The sequence below is a fragment of the Rhinolophus hipposideros genome (genome assembly GCF_964194185.1).
Source record: "Rhinolophus hipposideros genome assembly, chromosome: 13".
Classification (NCBI taxonomy): Eukaryota; Metazoa; Chordata; class Mammalia; order Chiroptera; family Rhinolophidae; genus Rhinolophus; species Rhinolophus hipposideros.
In genome coordinates this window covers 31,304,385-31,322,548 of record NC_138059.1, presented here as the reverse complement: position 1 = coordinate 31,322,548, position 18,164 = coordinate 31,304,385, and the positions used below count along the sequence as shown (strand labels likewise).

General features: G+C 43.7%; 2 protein-coding genes across 2 annotated transcripts in view; both read right to left on the bottom strand.

Moving 5' to 3' along the window:
• SNX31 (sorting nexin 31) overlaps positions 1 to 18,164 on the bottom strand; it is a 78,200-nt gene that overhangs the window by 33,194 nt on the left and 26,842 nt on the right. The window contains exons 5-8 of the mRNA XM_081070264.1: positions 12,072 to 12,182; positions 7,739 to 7,829; positions 6,494 to 6,581; positions 3,237 to 3,306 (exon numbers count right to left, since the gene is read on the bottom strand). Coding sequence (XP_080926390.1) covers positions 3,237 to 3,306; positions 6,494 to 6,581; positions 7,739 to 7,829; positions 12,072 to 12,182 — 360 coding nt within the window. The remainder of the gene's footprint in view (positions 1 to 3,236; positions 3,307 to 6,493; positions 6,582 to 7,738; positions 7,830 to 12,071; positions 12,183 to 18,164) is intronic.
• LOC308506643 (serpin B6-like) lies at positions 14,040 to 15,179 on the bottom strand (the record flags this gene model as incomplete). The annotated part of the gene is made up of 1 exon (XM_081070367.1): positions 14,040 to 15,179. Exon 1 carries the CDS (start codon positions 15,159 to 15,161, stop codon positions 14,040 to 14,042), a length of 1,122 nt encoding a protein of 373 aa, XP_080926493.1. The 5' UTR covers positions 15,162 to 15,179.

The following is an 18,164-nucleotide window of genomic DNA, read 5'->3' as shown; positions in this document are numbered from 1 at the left end:
AGGGCCTTGCCTCCCCTGTCCCCTGCCTGGGAAAAGCTGTTGCCGGCTCTTTTCCCTCACACCTGTTTGTGAGAGAAGTCATGAGGACAATAAAGATAAGTTCTCTGCACTTATCTCAATGGAGCTGTTACAATATGAGAGACTTGACCCTGAGAAGGTACATCCCTTAAGTAAAACATCATGGGAACTTGTGCTTCGGCTGTTTATAGACAAAGGGTGATTGGAATAAACATTTTTCTGCTATGATGTATGAGTCTCACAGACCGTGTAAGAAACCATGTTACTTTCTTGTATTTGTATACCTATCAATAAAAACCTTCAGTCGGCCTTATTCTGGGCTCCAGTCCTCTGAGACTGAGAGACCCCTGGCCTTTGGAGAGATTTAACTGCATTAAGTCTCTTTGTTTCTTCTTAAAAACTTAACCCAAGCCACCCCTCCTCACACCCTCACTGCCCATGTTGTGCTGGACGCAACATATGAATAATAATGTATCATAATAGCAAGGATACACTGGTGATGAGCCTCAGTAAACATTTTAAATGGTAAATTACATACTAACTAATATAACATGGGTATAAGTACACTGAACATGATTATATGTGGATCAAAGTATATTATGAAATGAACTCAAAACTATGTTCTAGCCATAAAAATACAACAGTGGACATTAAACATGTATTGAGTGATACTTTGATATATCTTATCATTTATATCTAATTAAATTCTAATGAATTTAAAATCATTTTAAATTTTAAATTCCTTAGAATTTAGAAGAGTCTTATTTCTAGAAATGATTTAGTAGATGGTCTTGGTCTCTTAAAAAGTCACCTAAGGAGGACTGGACATTAAGGTTGTGACTTATCTGACATTCTGGTTGCTGGGATCCATTTTATCTGCTCAGTTATGCACCCAAGTTCTTAGCCCTGTGCCAAAAGCCAAGGTCCCTGCGTGAGGCTGGTGGTCTAGTGGGGGAGATGTGTACATAAATAATGTTCTATTTTGTCAAAATGAAGATACCGTTGATTCTCAGATAACCATGATTTTGTGTGACACTAAGAAAAAAACACTGTCAATTAAATAATGACACAGTGCCTTGTGACAGTCCTGTATGGTGTATAAGCCAGTCATGCCAGCCTCTTCCAGTAACTCCTTCCATTTCTTCTGAGGCATTTAGCAATTTCTCTTGCCTTCTACTGCACTGCTCAGCCTGTGCTAGGCAGACCATTTGTATATATCTTAGTATAAAGCATAGCAGTTTCCTGTCTCTGGGCACATAAAGCACCTGGCTGTTGCTTTGCAAGAAAATATGTAACTCCCGTGTTTCCCTGAAAATAAGACCGGGTCTTATATTAATTTTTGCTCCAAAAAAATGCATTAGGGCTTACGTTCAGGGGATGACATCCTGAAAAATCATGCTAGGACTTATTTTCTGGTTAAGTCTTATTTTTAAGGAAACACGGTATGGTCATTTCTTTAAAGATGAACATTGCTTTACTAACTATAAAAAGGAACTCTGCCACTCTTTGTTTTTTCAGTGTAAGTGATAACTCCCATTCTATGTAGAATTATAGTGTAACTAACTTGCTGAAGTAGTTTAAAATGCAAATAGGCTCAATACATGCAATATATCAGCAATACATCTACTCAGCTAAAGGGAAAACAATACAGCTTTGTATCAGTTAACTACTGCTGAATAACAAACCACTCCAAAAATATAGACTTGCTTAAAATAATACAATTAAAGCAATGCAATTGCTTAAAACAAAACCAAAGTCACCTAAGGAAGTATGAGCCAAGAAGGCTCTTTTCTTCTGCTGCTCTTCAGGAAGCCAAAGCAGCACACTCCACCCAGTGAATATTACAGTAGGCTTTATTAATGCTTGTTATTCCTTTGAAAAGCTCACTGAAAGTAATAACGGACCTGCATTTCTCCCCTCTCTTTAATTTCAGTTTATAAAAAGCTACAGAATATAGCAGCTTAGAATCATGCTACATAAAAGCCACCAGCAATAAGTATTGTTAAATCCCTTTTCTTCATCCCACTGAATCCTTTGTCAGCAAACTTTGTGTTTCTTCTTACAACGTGGAGGGAGAACATAAAACAAGTGTGGTAAGATTTAGGGTTTAGTCTGAGTGAGATGAAAAGACTTGGGAGAATCTGAACAGGGGAAGGATCTGACCTGCCACTCTGCCTGCTGTGTGAGAACAGACTGTGGGATCTCTCATGGAACTCCTTAAAAGAGGTTTCCACACCTCCCTCCCAGAGCTGCCAGGCCTCAGAAAGGATCGGGCTTCCCATGATGCTGACTTGGTGAACCCTGTCAGGGGTGCTGGTGAAGCAGGAGGGAGAACTGAGATGGAGGTAAGCAGCCGCGTATGATGAGGCAGCCTGTTGACCATTACACTGCTTAGCAGAACCTTCACCACGTGAGCTGGAGAAAGGAGTGGAGGCCAAACTCTAAATTTACTTTTCTGGGGGTTGGTGGGTAAGGGGAGACGGGATCAACTACATAATTTGCAGGGCCTAATGCAAAATGAAAATGCGGGGTGCCTTGTTCAAAAACTATTGAGAATTTCAAGATGTAGCAGCAGAGCATTAAACAAGCATTGGGTCCTTCTGAGTACATGGCCCAGTGCCGGCTTCACAGGCCACTTGCCTGTGAAGCCGCCCCTGGGGGCAGAAATGTCACTTGTTGGCTCAGGGAAAAAGAATATAATGCTAAAGTGAGATTTAGGGACCATGTGTAACTTTCAATTATCAGGGATGTCATTTTTAGGCTCATGTAGATTAGCCTAGACGAAGGGTGTCAGCTGCAAATTCAGACAATGATTGTTAAAATGGAGGTAAAATTCTTTTTTTTTTCCTCCAAACACTCTACTTTTTTATTTTGATACTTTTTACTGTGGTAAAAAATATATAACATTTATCACTTTAACCATTTGTAAGTGTACAATCCAATTGCACTAAAAACATTCACAATGTTGTGTCATCATCACCTCTCTCTATAGCTAAAACTTTTTTATCATCCCTAGCATAAATTCTTTCTCTTTTATGCGAAACAATAACTTCTCCCCTCCCCCAGCCTCTGGTAACCTCTATTCTACTTCTGTCTGTATGAATTTGCCTACTCTAGATATGGAGATAAAATTCTTAACTAGCATAATTTTTTCTAATGGCTTCAAACCCAAATGACTTATAATATATGGTGTTTTGATGGTTCTTGGTTATCCTCACCTGCATATAGATCAACTTTACAGCTGCTCTGCAGTCCATCAGCATGGAATCGAGGGATGGGTCCATGTACCTGCATAATTGAGGAGTATTAGGTTAATTAATTTAACAATGGGTACACCTGGGAGCTCATGGGCTCTGAAGTGGTGCCTTCTACACTTTGAACCTAGACCCCCTTTTCTAACCAAGCTCCACCCATCTACTTGCCTAACCTTCAATTTGTCCCTCCATCTCTTCTGTTTCCTGTCTCTATACTGTAAGCTCTTGCCTGGTGGGCACTGAGAGCAAAGATGCAAAATAATAATAATAATAATAATAATAATAATAATAATAATGATAAAAGCTTTAGGGGAATGCTCTGTATCCCTGTTCACACTCAGCCCCCCTTGAGTCACCATATCCTGTATGCGTTTTCCCCACCCACAATACCTGGCATTCTCATCTGCCCCGTGCCCACATTCATATCACCATCCTGTACCCAGGTGACCTTTGTCTCTTGCCTCAGCTGCTCCAGTAATCTCCTCACCAGGCTTTCTGCCTCAGTCGTGTTCCCTCAGTCTCATGCTCCACATTCCAACTGGAGTGGTCTTTCCTGAGTAACCTTTCGATTCTCTTAGTCCCAGGAGTTAGATTATTTATCCTGCTCACTTCCAAGTCCCTTCATGGTATTCCCCAGCTTTCATTTCCAATTTCATCTCTTACTCCCCTCCCTTTTTCTCCCCTCCCCCACATTCTACATTCCAACCATATTTTCTCCCTTCTCCCTCTGCCTGGAAGACCACTTCCCTCACTGACCTCCTTCCCTGGCTTATCTGCCCCTCCCGCAAGCCATATTTTCATGGCACCTCCTCTGATCCCTACTCTGCATGGGTGTGTTGGGAGCCCACTCTGTGCTTCCTCAGCACCTGAGTTTATCCTGATCACTGCTCTGATTAAGTTGATCTTGACATTAGGTGTGAAGACCCCTGAGCTTAAGGGCTGGGTCCTATTCAGAGTTGCTGCCTTGGCAAAGTGACTTGCAAATAACAGGGCTCCATGTCTGTCTAACGGAAGCAGAATCACCAGGATGAAATGAAATAACAGTTACTGTCTAAGCACAGTATCATGCTAAGAATTGACAGAAACTGTCAATAAAGGGTGAGCTACGGCTGGTCTATAACAAATCTGAAGGCAGAGGTAAGCAGAATCACTGCACTCAGATGTATAGGGTGAATAGACCGATAGCATTGGCTTAGATAAGGAAAAGGATGAAAATGTTACTTAAAGATCAACTTCATTCTTGGACGTGCAGAGACGCAACTGAAGTATTCCTATTCCTACTTATATTCCATTTAGCTATTTTACCCACTCTCCCAGGGGCCCCCTGCGGCAGAGAATAGGAACTGTTGCATCAGAGAGTTAAGAGGCTCCAGACCCATCCCAGACTGGGGCTCTCAGAGGCCAGGGTAGGCACCCTCTGGTCTGGAAGGAACTATATCATCATTGGAGTGATGCACCAGGGAATTTATGAACAGAGAAAGACTCCAACTAGGTCTCATTGCAAGGCCTCACCTGCTGGGAATCCCACAGCTCGTGGCAGTCGAGCTAGCCTCCCTGCTCCCAGCCAGTAAGACCTCACGCTGGAAAGCGGACCCGGCACCTGTGGGATGCTATGCCAGGTTCTCACGTTCCAGTGATCTGATTCTCACCTCTAACAGATGAAGTGGGACCTCCTTTTATCCCAGTTCCCATGAGCAAAGGCAATCTGCCTGGATACAAGATGCTGGCTTATTATGCAGTAGACATTTTATCATACACTTCACTTATGATCTAGAATTTACCTATTTAATAAAGACACAGGCAAAGCCCAATTTCTAATTCAAGCTTCAAGGTGAGGAACAGAATCCTCATTTGTCCTGTATCTCAAGTTCTCTGGAGAACTCATGAGCAAAAAAGTCTAAGCCCCAAGGATTTTTGTTGTTGTTGTTGTTGTTGTTACTATTATCAGCATTATAATCCTCAATATAACAATAACAAACCAGACCAAAAGTTACTGAGTATTTGACCCCATATAGATAACTTTATTTAACCCTCACAATAATTCTATGAGGTATACACTATTGTTATTATTCGCATTTTACAGATAGAGAAACTGAGGCTTAGAGAGCTTGTTGAATAACTTGGCTAAGGTTATTCAGCTAAACCCTATGAGGGTTGGGACTTAGATTCATATACTTTGATCCCAGAAATAACTGAGTTCAGCCTCTTGCTATACTAAGCAGCTTCCGTAACAGCTACTCTATTAATGCTTAGATGGAATTGCTAGGGGTTTTTCCTTTTCCCTTCTCAGGGTTTCACAGATTTTGACCATTTCTCAGAAATACTTTTGAATAACAGTAAATGAACTTCTAGGCTTGCTGGGAATATTCTTCCAGAATTCAAAACTGCAGACTAGAGGTCTAGCAGGGCATCACAAAGTCGAGATAACTACTATTCCTAGATTTCAAAATGCCTTTCTTTCAAGCTTCTGAGCTCAGATTACAGAATAACTGGGCTGGGAGAGGGTAAACCAAAGAAGCAATCCAATACAGCCATGGGAATAAACACTGGGAACTACAGGTTATATGATGTGTGTGGGGGGGGGTGAGCTGGGGAGTGTCCTACTTGTTATTTTCTGTTTGTTTGCTCTCCATAGAGCCCTGTTTTTCTGGGAGAAATGATAGTATTTTCTGCAAAGTGTCCTTTCAATCTGGGAATATAGCTGGCCCTGTTATAGATGCGTTTATTGTTGGAATCCTTTTAGGAATGTAAGCTGACTGTTTACAGTTCAAGTGCACTACGAGTTGGCGGAGTCTACCTTTTGCCTTCAGGGAACACCACAGTTCAACAGATGAATCAGACCTGCTTGTAACCATCAACAAGTTCCTTCAATTAATAGTCAGTAACCCATTCCAAAACAAGTCCACAGCCCACAATTCTTCACCATTACCTGCTTCAATCCCACCCCAACAGCCCTTGTTTTTCAAGCCGTATCTTCATGGCTGCCACCCTCAAGATACCACCCCTCGAGTATTTCCTTGAGACCAGTGAAAGTCATCCTCAACATCCTATCCTTTCAGACAAATATCCTTGTTCTTTCCCCACTCTCTCTCTTCACTGCTTTCCTCTTCACCTTCCCGAAATTCCTGCTCTGTTGTGAGCTGTTGGGCTGTGAGACTGACAGATTCTGATCAGCAATGGTAAGACAGCCTCGAATGCCTACTGTCACAACGCTTACTCACCACTTCCTGAGTCCGACCTTGCAGTTTTCCACTTCAGAACTTCGGAGACTCACATAAGGGAGTTCAAACTCTGCCAATTTTTTCATGACTAGAGAAAGGGGAGAGGGTGTCTTACGGGTTGAAACAGCACAAATAGTTTACATACAGTGGCCTTAAAATGAGAACACAAAGCACTATGTTGGAAAGAATAAAATACAATAATAATATTCTCTTACACATGTATGTAATTTTTAACTTTCTAAATTTTTTTTCAGAAAAATAAATAACATTTTATTCTCATAAAATACCAACACCTTGAGAGAGAGCGATTTTTACACTGTGATACAGATGAAGAAGCGGTATCTTATGGCCCCTCCTTTGATCCCTACTCTGCAAGGCTGTGTTAGGAGCCCACTCTGTGCTTCCTCAGCACCTGAGTTTATCCTGATCACTGTTCTGATCAAGTTGATCTTGACACTAGGTGTGAAGACCCCTGAGCTTAAGGGCTGGGTCCTATGCAGAGGTGCTCCCTTGGCAAAGTGAACCCTGGCAGGTTCAGAAAGATCCAGTGCCTTCACCAACACACCCCAGATCCCAGTGGCCACGCCCACACACAAACCCCTTAACTTCCAACTCAGAACCACCTCCCCACAGTTTCATGAAGACATCTGTAAACTACTTGGAGATAACTGATAGCATTTCAAAACTGAAAAATTTGCAATATCTAGAAATGCACTGTAGAGAAAAGTAAAAGCGATATGAATCATACTGTCATCTTTCACTATCTCATTGCATCTTTTTTAAGAATCTAAGAACTTATTTATGTCATCTGCATTTTCTAGCAAATATTCTTTAACAAGGAGAAATGATGGCGATGGGCTATGCCCTGACGCCTAGAATTTAACACTCCATCCACAAGGGAATTGTAGTGTGGCTTGGTGGTCAGCAGCCAGGGCACACTCGTGAAGGTGACACGGACATCATTTGGGACTGGGGCAGATAGGAGAGGAAGTGCAGTTACTGGAAAACCCTGACCTCTTGTTCCTATCTGTGCCACCTCTCTGGAGCTGCTCATCCCCAGCTCATCCTGAATACAGACACAACCTCCCACCCTTAAACTTTTGATCCAGGGGCTGAGAAACGTAGTAGAGACCAGACACTGGGGAGTTCCCCTGGGGGATAACCAGCCTCTCAGCTATGACTCCTGCATCTCCTGGGTGGAGTGCCTGCCCATACCTGCCCTCCCTGCATTCCTTCTCTCCTTACCAGACAGCTTGCCCTCCTTGTAAAACCGAATGAGAAATAGGCCGAAGTAGCCCAAAAGCTCCCGACATAGTCCAATTTTGTGTGACACCACCTTTAACCAAAGACAAGAAAAAGGGATGGGGAGGGGAGTTAAGAGTATCCACCATGCTTATAGTAATGTGCAGAAAGAAGTTGAAATTGCCAATAAACATCTATAAAAGTGCTTTAATGGGCTAGCAGACATTAAATGTTTTCTAAATCTAAAAATGGTACATACTCATTTGAGAAAATTTAGATATTCAAAAAAGGTAGAGTGAAGAAGAAAATCTGTCTTACCACAACGGGCCTGAACTGGCCTCAGCTGAGGCTGGTTGCCCCCCTCCAACATGTGGAGTCTCTGAGATCATTTTGGACTTTATTGTCCACTGGGGGGCAGCAGTCATTCTCCATGAACGTCTATACTTCTGTAAGAGTGCCCCCAGGGCCCTGCACATCCGTTTGCCTTCCTTGGGGCTGGATAGCCAGACTGGGAAAAAGGACATTCCCCCACCGCTTGGATGTCATATAAAAGTGTACCAGCTATTATCTGCCTTTGACATTCCAGGCCTGCTTCTCTCTCAAGTCTCCTGTGATGTTCAAGTCTAATTTATATGACATTTTTGCAGTGAACTCCTCAGATCCCAGGCTGGGGCTGCCCTGATTTCATATTTCTTTTTGACCTTCCCATCAAAAGGCTTTCATTTCAACACCAATGGGTTTGTTTTTACCAACGGGTCACAAGGCTGTAACATTCACCTGCCCTTAGTAGGACCATCCATGTTACTCTAGACTCTCTCCCTTTCCACCGACCCAGCCCAATCCCTCTTTAAGACTGGGCTCCTGAATGATTTCTTTGCATGCCTCACCTGAATTCTCTAGGTCATCTCTAACCCCCACAGACTCGCCTTTACAGCACTGTGTGTGAGCTGATGCTTCAACCGTGACTCCAAGTTCTCCTGGTGGAAGTTATCCTAATACCAGGCTCAAAGAGGGACCTTTTCTTGTCAGCGACCTGAAAATTAGCTGGTGAGGCAGTCTTATTAGGTGGATTGTATGAGAGGGTTTCCTTAGGACAGCTTTGCAAATAAAGAAGAGCCTGGGAACTTTATATAAGTTTACTCAACACTTAACCCCATTCTCCTTTCTACCTCATTCTCTTCCCCACACCTCTGTAAAACAAACAAACAAATAAACAAACAAAAAAACCCAAACCACAACGCAGGGCTCTGTGCATGGGTGAGTGTGCGCTGGTAGGTAACATTGTAAAGACATCTTGTACTAAAATAAATATGACCCATGTCCACTCAAATTATTATATTTCTCTCTTCTCTGACTCATTCCGTGAAGACCGCAAGCTTACATGCCAAGGCAGATAGAGGGGTGGGAAAAGGAGAATGGAGAAGCTTTTATATAATTTATATAGACATAAATACAAGCACCACCTTTTGAGAGGAGTAAGCATCTACGTAGAGACACAATATTTCCTTCTTAGCAAATATTAACAGTGCTTCAAAACACAAATGCCAGCAATAAAACCACATTAGCACAAATGCATAAAAAATGAAAAAAGGATTTTTAGTATACTGTTAGTCTTTAAAGAGTCCAGCAAGATGGAGGTGAAGTCATCGGTAACAGCAAAGTGAGAGTAACAAGAGCAAGTGTGCTTGAGAAGATATAGACCATGATTTTTAATTACAAAATTTAAATTAGTTTTATGCTAGATATAGAATTTCCCAGTCCCTGGAAGAGAACCCACATTTCTGCTTGGCCAAGTGCTCACTTTACCTTTTATAGAAACTCCACCACCTTGAAGGGAGAACCTCCAGTTAAACTTACCTGATGCTAATGACGTCAGTGTCATGGATTGGAATTTCTCACAAGCAATGTGATTGGAAGAGAGAAAGCACATTTTTCTGAGATTATAGATGTGTCTAATTAAATTTAAGCTATTAGCTGCAAGGTGAACAGGACAAAACAGGTGGTACTGTAGAATCCTAGCTTTACTGCCCTACTCACTATTTAGCACTCCCTCTACTATCAATAACAATACCAATTATGATCAGTAACCGGAACCCACTGTTGAAGGAACATGAACTATTTCTATAATTCCTTAAACACTGTCTTGAAAAGTTAAGTAACTTACCCAAACTCACACAGCTACGACATGGCAGCTGTCATGCGGGGCGGCCTGCCGGGTCTCTGCTCCCACTCCCCACATAAGAACACAGGATGTGGTGAGGCCAAAAAGTAACACCCACGGAGCCATAGATGGGGGAGTCATACCACTATGGTCTCACTGGAGGCTGGATTCACACAACGTGCGACCTGCTATCCGCTTTTCTGCCAACCGACCGACTCTCCTCGACTCTCCTCGATTCCACTCCCCAGTGCAGCCCCGGCAGTTATATTAGTGGCCAATGGCTCAATGGTTACAGCTGACAACCAACCAGCCACAGCTGACGGTCATCTACTACCCGAGCCAGTACCTTTCCACATGAGGCCGAGAGCCTGGAAATTGCTCTCTGGGGCTCTGTCCCCACAGCAGTATTGTTATTTGAATCCAGGACTTGTTCGAGCCGCAGCAGATAGGAGACCCCAAACTCCCACCAGCAGGCAATTCCAGCTGCAGGTATGTCTAAGTTGGCCAGTGAACCCAGTGTGTTGAAAAGATGTCAATAATGATGTCATCAGGCAGGGCGGGTACTCTCCAGTGCTCCACAGGCCCAACCATTTCCAAATTATCTTACATTCCTCAGCTGCACCTGAGTTACCCGCCTGGCCCCAGAGGTATCTGAGTGTGTGGTCCTCACTATTACTGTCCTCCTCCTTCACTCATGTGTCTGTCTCTCATTTTGTAGGTTCCAGGAAGGCAATTGAGGGAACTGTGATTTGGGGTTTTTAGGTTTCCCCTAAAACATTGAGCATCAATGGCGTTTGATGCTTTTTAGAAAGATCATTCTGGAAATCAGTATAGAAGATTAGCCAGACTGGAAGCTGGGAGACTAATTTCAGGGCTGCTATAGAAATCTAGCTGAGAATGATGAGGGCTCGAAATAGGAGGAGTGAATAGGAAAGAGACTTGGGAAACAGTGGCCGGAGGACTCAGGAGACAGGGAAGAGCCCGGGGTAACTTCCCATTGGATGGCCTCAGCAACCAGTCAGCTGATACCATTCAACCAGGTCAGCAATACAGGAGCCATGAAAAGGTTGAGGTCGGGTGTGTGCAGTGACTTTAGCAAGAAAAAAGGTCCAAAACAATCATGCTCAGACAGGGCCAAGACCTAGAGAAGGGGTGTTTCCTAATCTGGGGACGCAAACTGCTCTTCTGAGGCCAGGAGGGTACAGGTGGGCTTGAATCTGAATCTCTAAGCTAGAAAGAAGAGCCACAATGCAGGGAGGAGCCACCCAGCCCCATTGTCTTAGGTAAAGACAGCTTGAGAGCTGGGAGCCCAATAGGCAACATTTCTGTTCATTTCCGGCTCAGAAGGCATCAGATACCATGACCCTAGCACGAGAACTTTCTGTCCTTGGCAAGGTCCTAGAAACTTCCCCACTTCCTCCTGTTTATAAGTTTTTATGCTCCTAGGTATGTGTCTCTGGAGGATTAGAACAAAAACCCTCTGAAGGAAAGGGGATTGGGAGCATATGTGGATGTGAAAAGACGTGTCCCCTCAGCAGCCCAGCTCAGAAGGAGGATAGGCCTAGGGGAAGAGCTGGTAACGACCACATCTGAAGAAGGGGGGGATGCTTTCTGGGTCATCCTTGGAGTTCTCAGAAAACTGACTAACACCGGGAATGGTACAGAATTAGACCCACTGGGGTGTGGATTTCAGGGGCTTTCTCTGTGGGGGAAGAGGGACACGTCTTTCAGCCTTTGAGAAATCCACTGTCATTATCACTCTCTCCTAGAATCTGTCACCAGTCCACCTGAATGCAGCCTGTTTCATACTCATCTGGGCTCCACCCTCCCTCCTGCTCCCAACAATGGGGCACCCCATAATAAAGCACTTTTCATATTTCCAGGATACATCCCTGGCTGAGTTCCAGGAAACTGACAACAGCCTTAAGAATGCCCGAAGAGGTCTCCGGAAAATTGATGCCCACAGGGAAAGTAAAACCAAAGGGGGTAGGGGAATGGCTGCAGCTCAGATTCCTTGGTCAGTCTTCCAGAAAATCCCAGCATCTCTACCGATAAGTCATCCAGAGTAAAATGACAGGCAGGAAGCTTGTGGAAGATAACCATATCCTAGTCCCTGCCTTCAAGTAGAATACTTCCTAAGTTTAATTTTGGGGCTGGTCTTTAGATGAAGTTTACCTCTAGGACTCTTTCGACAGTGTCTGATGTTAGAATTTCAGCTTGAATGCTCCTTCCGTCAGGCAGAAATATGTCCAGAGAGGCTTTCTTGGTAGTGATCCTAAACGTGTCCTGTGAGCAAAGGGAAAGCATGGTAAGCCCACACAGCCTCAGTGGGGCCCCTCGCTGACAGTCAGCAGTGTCCTGTCCCAGGACCCTGGGGGTACACAGTACCCAGAAGCACATGAGAGCAGAGATTTGGAGGATGGAGTTTAGGGGGTGCAGGGTGGGGATTAGAAGGGATATGGAGAGAGGCCAAAGCAAAGCATAACATGCAGCTTGAATGATTTCTAAATAAACCACAAGGCGTCCACTTTAGGAAAGAATCATCCACGTGACCCTTAGTGGTCTGATTTTAACTCTCATTTTGAATATTTCCAGGCATCCCTAAAAGTCCATAATGTACAGTAATTTATGATTCTGCTATAGCAAAAATCTCAAGTGTGCAAACTCTGAGGCCTGGGGCAGCAAGTCACTGTCTGCGAATGGGTGCCCGGCTGAGTGCAAACGCCCCCAGCTCAGTGAAGCTCTGCTTGTGCTTATGTATTCTGTGAGGGGACGTATGTGTGCTAGAGGTGAGTGCAAATCTGGGGACCTGTGAGGTTCCTGGGTGGGGTGCTCTAGAATGTCAAGGACACACGAGACACTGGAAGGCTCTCAGAGTTTAGGAAAGTGCAAAGCTGAGGATAGTGCTCAGTTACCATAGAGAGAAGGACCCCCAGGAGGGGCATGGCCAGTGGTTGCCCAGACAGGCCTCATAGGGTAGCTGCAACTGGGGGTAGGCTGTTTTTAGCACCTCCCAAATGGGATCCTATCAGTTCACAGAGCTGCCTCATGTCCAGGAGGCTGATTCAGGTCACAGCCTTTCTCATCCCAGGATCTACAATAGGATTAACCCCTCATGTGCCATCATCCATTGTATGCACTAAGTTCACTTCTCTCCTAGGGGTTTAGAATGGTACCAGCTATGGGTCATCTCTGGGAGAACTGAGAGTCACTCAAATCGTTTTCTGTGTTCTAAGCCTACTATATAAGCCAGAATATTAGTAATGCAGAGGGCGGAGTCAGGGGTGCGCTGTGATCTCTTTTTAGGGACTAAAACTCTTTATCCAGCCCAAATATCCTTTCCGGTATCAGGCTGCGGAGAAGAGATCCAAATGGTCAACCTGAAGATTGGAGATTGCAAACTTGGGGCTCAGGTAAGCTGACCAGGTGAAACCCTTCCACCTTAACAGGCAACACCTCCCTTTTCCTTAGTCTTCCTGAACACACCCCCACCCAACCATGATCCTTCCCCCATTCCCAGACAACAGATTAGGCATTAGATTTTATAGGAAACCAGAGGGATCCAACAACTCAACCACATTGTCCAGTTATCTCAAAAGGCCAATCACATTAGTGTCAGGCTTATTTTGCTTAATTTTGCTATCAAAAGGCAAGCTTTGACTTTAAATTTTAACTCCCCCTCTCTCTCATACTTATAATTACTAAGTTTCTATGTAAGTTTCTATGATTCTGAACCTAAGCACTTTAGAAGAGAAAATCGGCTATTTTCCAAATTCAAAAGGTTGGTCCAAGAAAACAACATATGTTTATGAATGTATTATGTCTATACATATAGGCAACTGTATAAATAGCATATTATTTATGAATGCATGCATCTAATTTGTTATATACAAATATACTGTTAGGTCCTGATACTGACCATTGTGCTGTGTGCTAACTGCTTCACATACAGAAGCTCTTTTTTTTTTTAATTTATTTATTTTTTGGGGGGGGATTTCAAAATTAGCCCCTTTATTGTTGTATTGCTATCAAAGGTCATTTTGGATTGCAGGCACATTGTGAAGTGTCAGAGGAAAAGTGGGGCAGAAGGGGACAGGAGAAGAGCTCTGTGCAGTGCTGACCATCTCTTTACGGTGAGGAGAATCAGCCACAGAACAGAACACTGTTAGTTTTGCTGTGCTGGATAAAGAAAAGGAAGGGGTGGTCACCACAGAACCTGGGTGTGATCCTTGCACATCGAAGCATCATGACGGCAGCAGTGGCGGCTGCGGCCTCCGTGCCCTCCTCGTTGATCTCCACAAAGGACTTGTGCACAGCCTTGGACAGATACAGATCTCTCCGCGACGACATCCTGGAAAAGTCTGCCTTGCCCGTCTCAAAGGCATCGGTCATGCCCAGAGAGCAAAGGACATCCTTCATATCATAATTCTCCTCCAGCTTAAATCTAGGGAGGAACACTTCCACCTCTTCTTCATCCAGCATGTCTGGCTTTGTCCATTCTATGAATTTCTCATAAGTAAGTGCTTTTTCCACCTTTTCCAAACCGACGTCTTCATCTGGAAGCATGATGATAATGTTCAGCTCTTTGCCGACATAAGGAAGCACCAGAATTTTGGTAAATACTTCTCCTGTGTAGGTCGTATGAAAGGTGGATTTCTTAAACATCATTTGCACAGGTTTCTTCTCATCCTTGCTGACTTTAAATGGTCTTTCCTGGGTCTGCTGTTTGTTAAACTGTTTATCCCAGTTTCCCTTGAAGTAGATGGCATTCACCAGAACAAGAGGAGTCTGTGGACTCACTGAATTTGGAGACAGCAACTCAGTAATTTTACCTTCTGTCTTGTTAGCCACCCAGGTGTTTATGTGTTTTCTGGCCTCCTCTGTAGCTTTCAAAAAGTCAAGCTCTTCCATCTCTGCTTGGTAGAATTTGCGGCAGAAATCTTTGAAAGATGAGTTGAAATCATAAGACTTTTCTCCAAAGAGCCTGTTGGCAATTCTAAGCAAGTACTTCGTAACAGTCCTGTTAACTTCGGTGAGAATCAACTGGAAACCCTGGTGGACATCTTCACCCCCACTGCCGCTTTTATTTAAAGAAAATGCCTGGGCCATCTGGGCCGTGGTGTTTCCCTTTGCTCCCATGAAGACCATCGCCAGGGCAGAGGAGATGCTCAAGGGTGAGAAAAACACGTTTTTCGAGTTGTCTTCACCCAGCTTTTTCAACAGGTTGAAGGCAAAGGTGCCATTTATTTCTGATAGAGTATCCATGACGGCGAGTCGCAGACTGTCGGCGGTGCTGCGGGAATGAGCGGAGCTGCTGCCCAGAAGCTCTTTTAATTCTCAGAATAACTCCATGAGGTATATATACTTATTAATCTCCCTTTTTTCAGGTGAAGTAAAAGTTCACAAAGGTTAAATAACTTGCCTGAGGACACACTAAATGGTGGTAGAGGCAGGAGGCAAGGCCAGCTCCACATGACTCTAGGGCCTGGGCCCTAAATAGAGTGGACACATTCCCCCAGCTGGTCCAGGAAGGTTCTAGTATGAGCCTGGCATCCAGCATTGCTGTGGACTGAATGTTTTTGTCTCCTGGCCATGCTCTCGCCCCCACCCCACCCCGCATTCATATGTTGAGGCCCTAACCTCCAGTATGATGGTATTTGGAGAAGGGGCCTTTGGGAGAGGATCAGTGTCAGGTGAGGTCATATCTCATGATGGGATTAGTGCCCTTATAAGAAGAAAGACCGAAGAGCTTGCTCTTGCTCCATGCATGCACAAAAAACTAATTTATTTCTCATAGGTCTAGGAATTTCTGTTACTTAAGCTACCTAGTCTGTATTTTGTTATGGCAACCAAAGTGGTCTAATACAAGTATAATAATTATACACTCCTTTCACTCCCCAAATTGTCTGTTTGGATAAGGTATATAGCCACAGGTTATCACCATAATACCAGCATAAGGTACTATGTTATGCTGTTTCCCTCCACATAAAATAAGTTTCCGGCTACATAAGAATTTGCCACTTACTGATCACTGTGTTTGTCACTTTTCAAACAGTCCTGTGGCTTCTCCCTATCAGAACTGGCCTTGAAATCAGCAAATGCAGAACCACCTACCAGGTTTTCCCTCCAAGGAAGGGGTGGTCACCACAGAACCTGGTGTCCAGTGCTGGGACAACCATTTCCCAGAATCCTTTGAGAATCACTCGAAGCCCTTGCACAGAACGTCAGGGCCACTGGTTTGCCTCCTCCACAACATAGGCTCTGCGCAATCCCCATACAACCTCAGGCCATACTTTGTTCACTTCTACTTTTCCCACTCACTGCATGTGACCTTGTATAAACCTGAAAGGTTCCTTTCCCTTTTTATACTTCATTTCTTCAGCTCTAAAATAAGGATGGTAATAGCGCCCACCTGATAGGGCTCAGGTGAGGATTCAAGGAGGTAACACGTGGAACTTGGAACGGCACTCATTACAGTCACTGAAATGGCAGCTTTATTGTTTTGCTATTGTTGGAAATGAGGAGGAAGTTATAGCTTTGATTTGAATTAGTGGCAACAGATAAAAATTAAAGGAATCAAGGAAAGATTCAGGAAGATGTTTTCAATACTCATATCTAATCAAGTTTGGAGTCCTGTACATTTTACATCTTAAACTATCTCTTGAATCCAAATCCATCCCGTTTTCATCTCCAGAACCTTAGACCCACAGACATCTCCTCTCTCCTACATGCCTACCATGGCCTCCTTATTGGTCTCCCTGCCTCCATTCCATTCTTTCCCTCCTACAAAGCACTCTCCACACAGCAGCAAGATTTTACATATATACTGTTTGGGGTTTTTTTTCCAACTTAAGGACGTTTATTTGAGGTAGTGCGGGGGAGGTGATTAAAGCCCCCAAAGTCCTTGGCATGCCCTTTGGTACTCAAAACACAGGAGTGAAATATTTTTTAATGCAAACTTAACAATGTCCTCTTGCTTAAAATCCTCCAATGTTCTTGCATTGCTCATTGGACACTAAAGAGAAAAGCATTGTTTTTCTCTACTCACACCAATACTTCTGAGACTAACTACCTGGAGTTAGTACAGACCCCATAGGTTCAAGGCTCAGTCCCACAAGACTGCCCCTCCCCAGCTTCAGACACCAATCGCAAATCCAGGCCTCTCATACTTCAGGCCAACCAGCTATAAATTGGGGGTTCCCGTGACACCCTCCTCAAGTTTGACGATTTTCTAGAACAGCTCACAGAACTCAGGAAAGCTCTTTACTTACAATTACCCATTTATTATAAAGGATACAACTCAGGAAGAGCCAAATGGAAGAGGCAAGGTATGTGGGAAGCGGCACAGAGCTTCCATGCCCTCTCCACATATACCACCCTCCCAGCACCTCTGCATGTTCACCAGCCCTGAAGCTCTCCAAATCCTGTAGTTCAGGGATTTTTATGGAGGCTTCCTCACGTAGGCATGACCAACTATTAAGTCAATCTCTCACCCCTCCCCAAGGGGCTAGAAGTTGGGGCTAAAATTTCCAACCCTGTAATTATGCCTTTGACCAGTCCCCATCTCGAAGCTATCTAGGGGCCCCCAGTCACTAGTAATGCCATTAGCATACAAAAATACACTGTGTGTTTTTTTAAAAAAAAAACTGCAGTAACATTGGTTTACAACATTATATGTTTCAGGTGTGCAACATTATAACTCCACGTCTATATATGAGTCTAAGAAGTTCCGTGCAAGACAAGCCTATCACCCCATCACTCAGGAAATTACAAGGGTGCTTGGAACTGTGTCAGAAACCCAGTTCAGAGACCAAATATATATTTCTTGTTCAGTCACAGACCCCCAGCCTTTTGCCATGGGTCAGGTTGAGACAAGTCAGTTGGCAACCACCCCTTAATTTTCTTTTCTCCTTCTCTCTAGCAATTATCATGTTTCCCCGAAAATAAGACCCAGCCAGACCATCAGCTCTAATGCATCTTTTGGAGCAAAAATTAATATAAGACCTGGTCTTATATTACTTTATATTATATAAGACCAGGTCTTATATTAAAATAAGACATGGTATTATGTTATATATTATATTAAAGACCTGGTCTTATATTAAAGTAAGACCAGGTTTCATATTAATTTTTGCTCCAAAAAGCACATTAGAGCTGATGGTCTGGCTGGGTCTTATTTTCAGGGAAACATGATACCTGCAGGTTGCCTCCCGCAATGGAGTTCTGGTTTCATTAGAAAGAAAGAGGAAGGAAGTAAGGGTATTCTCC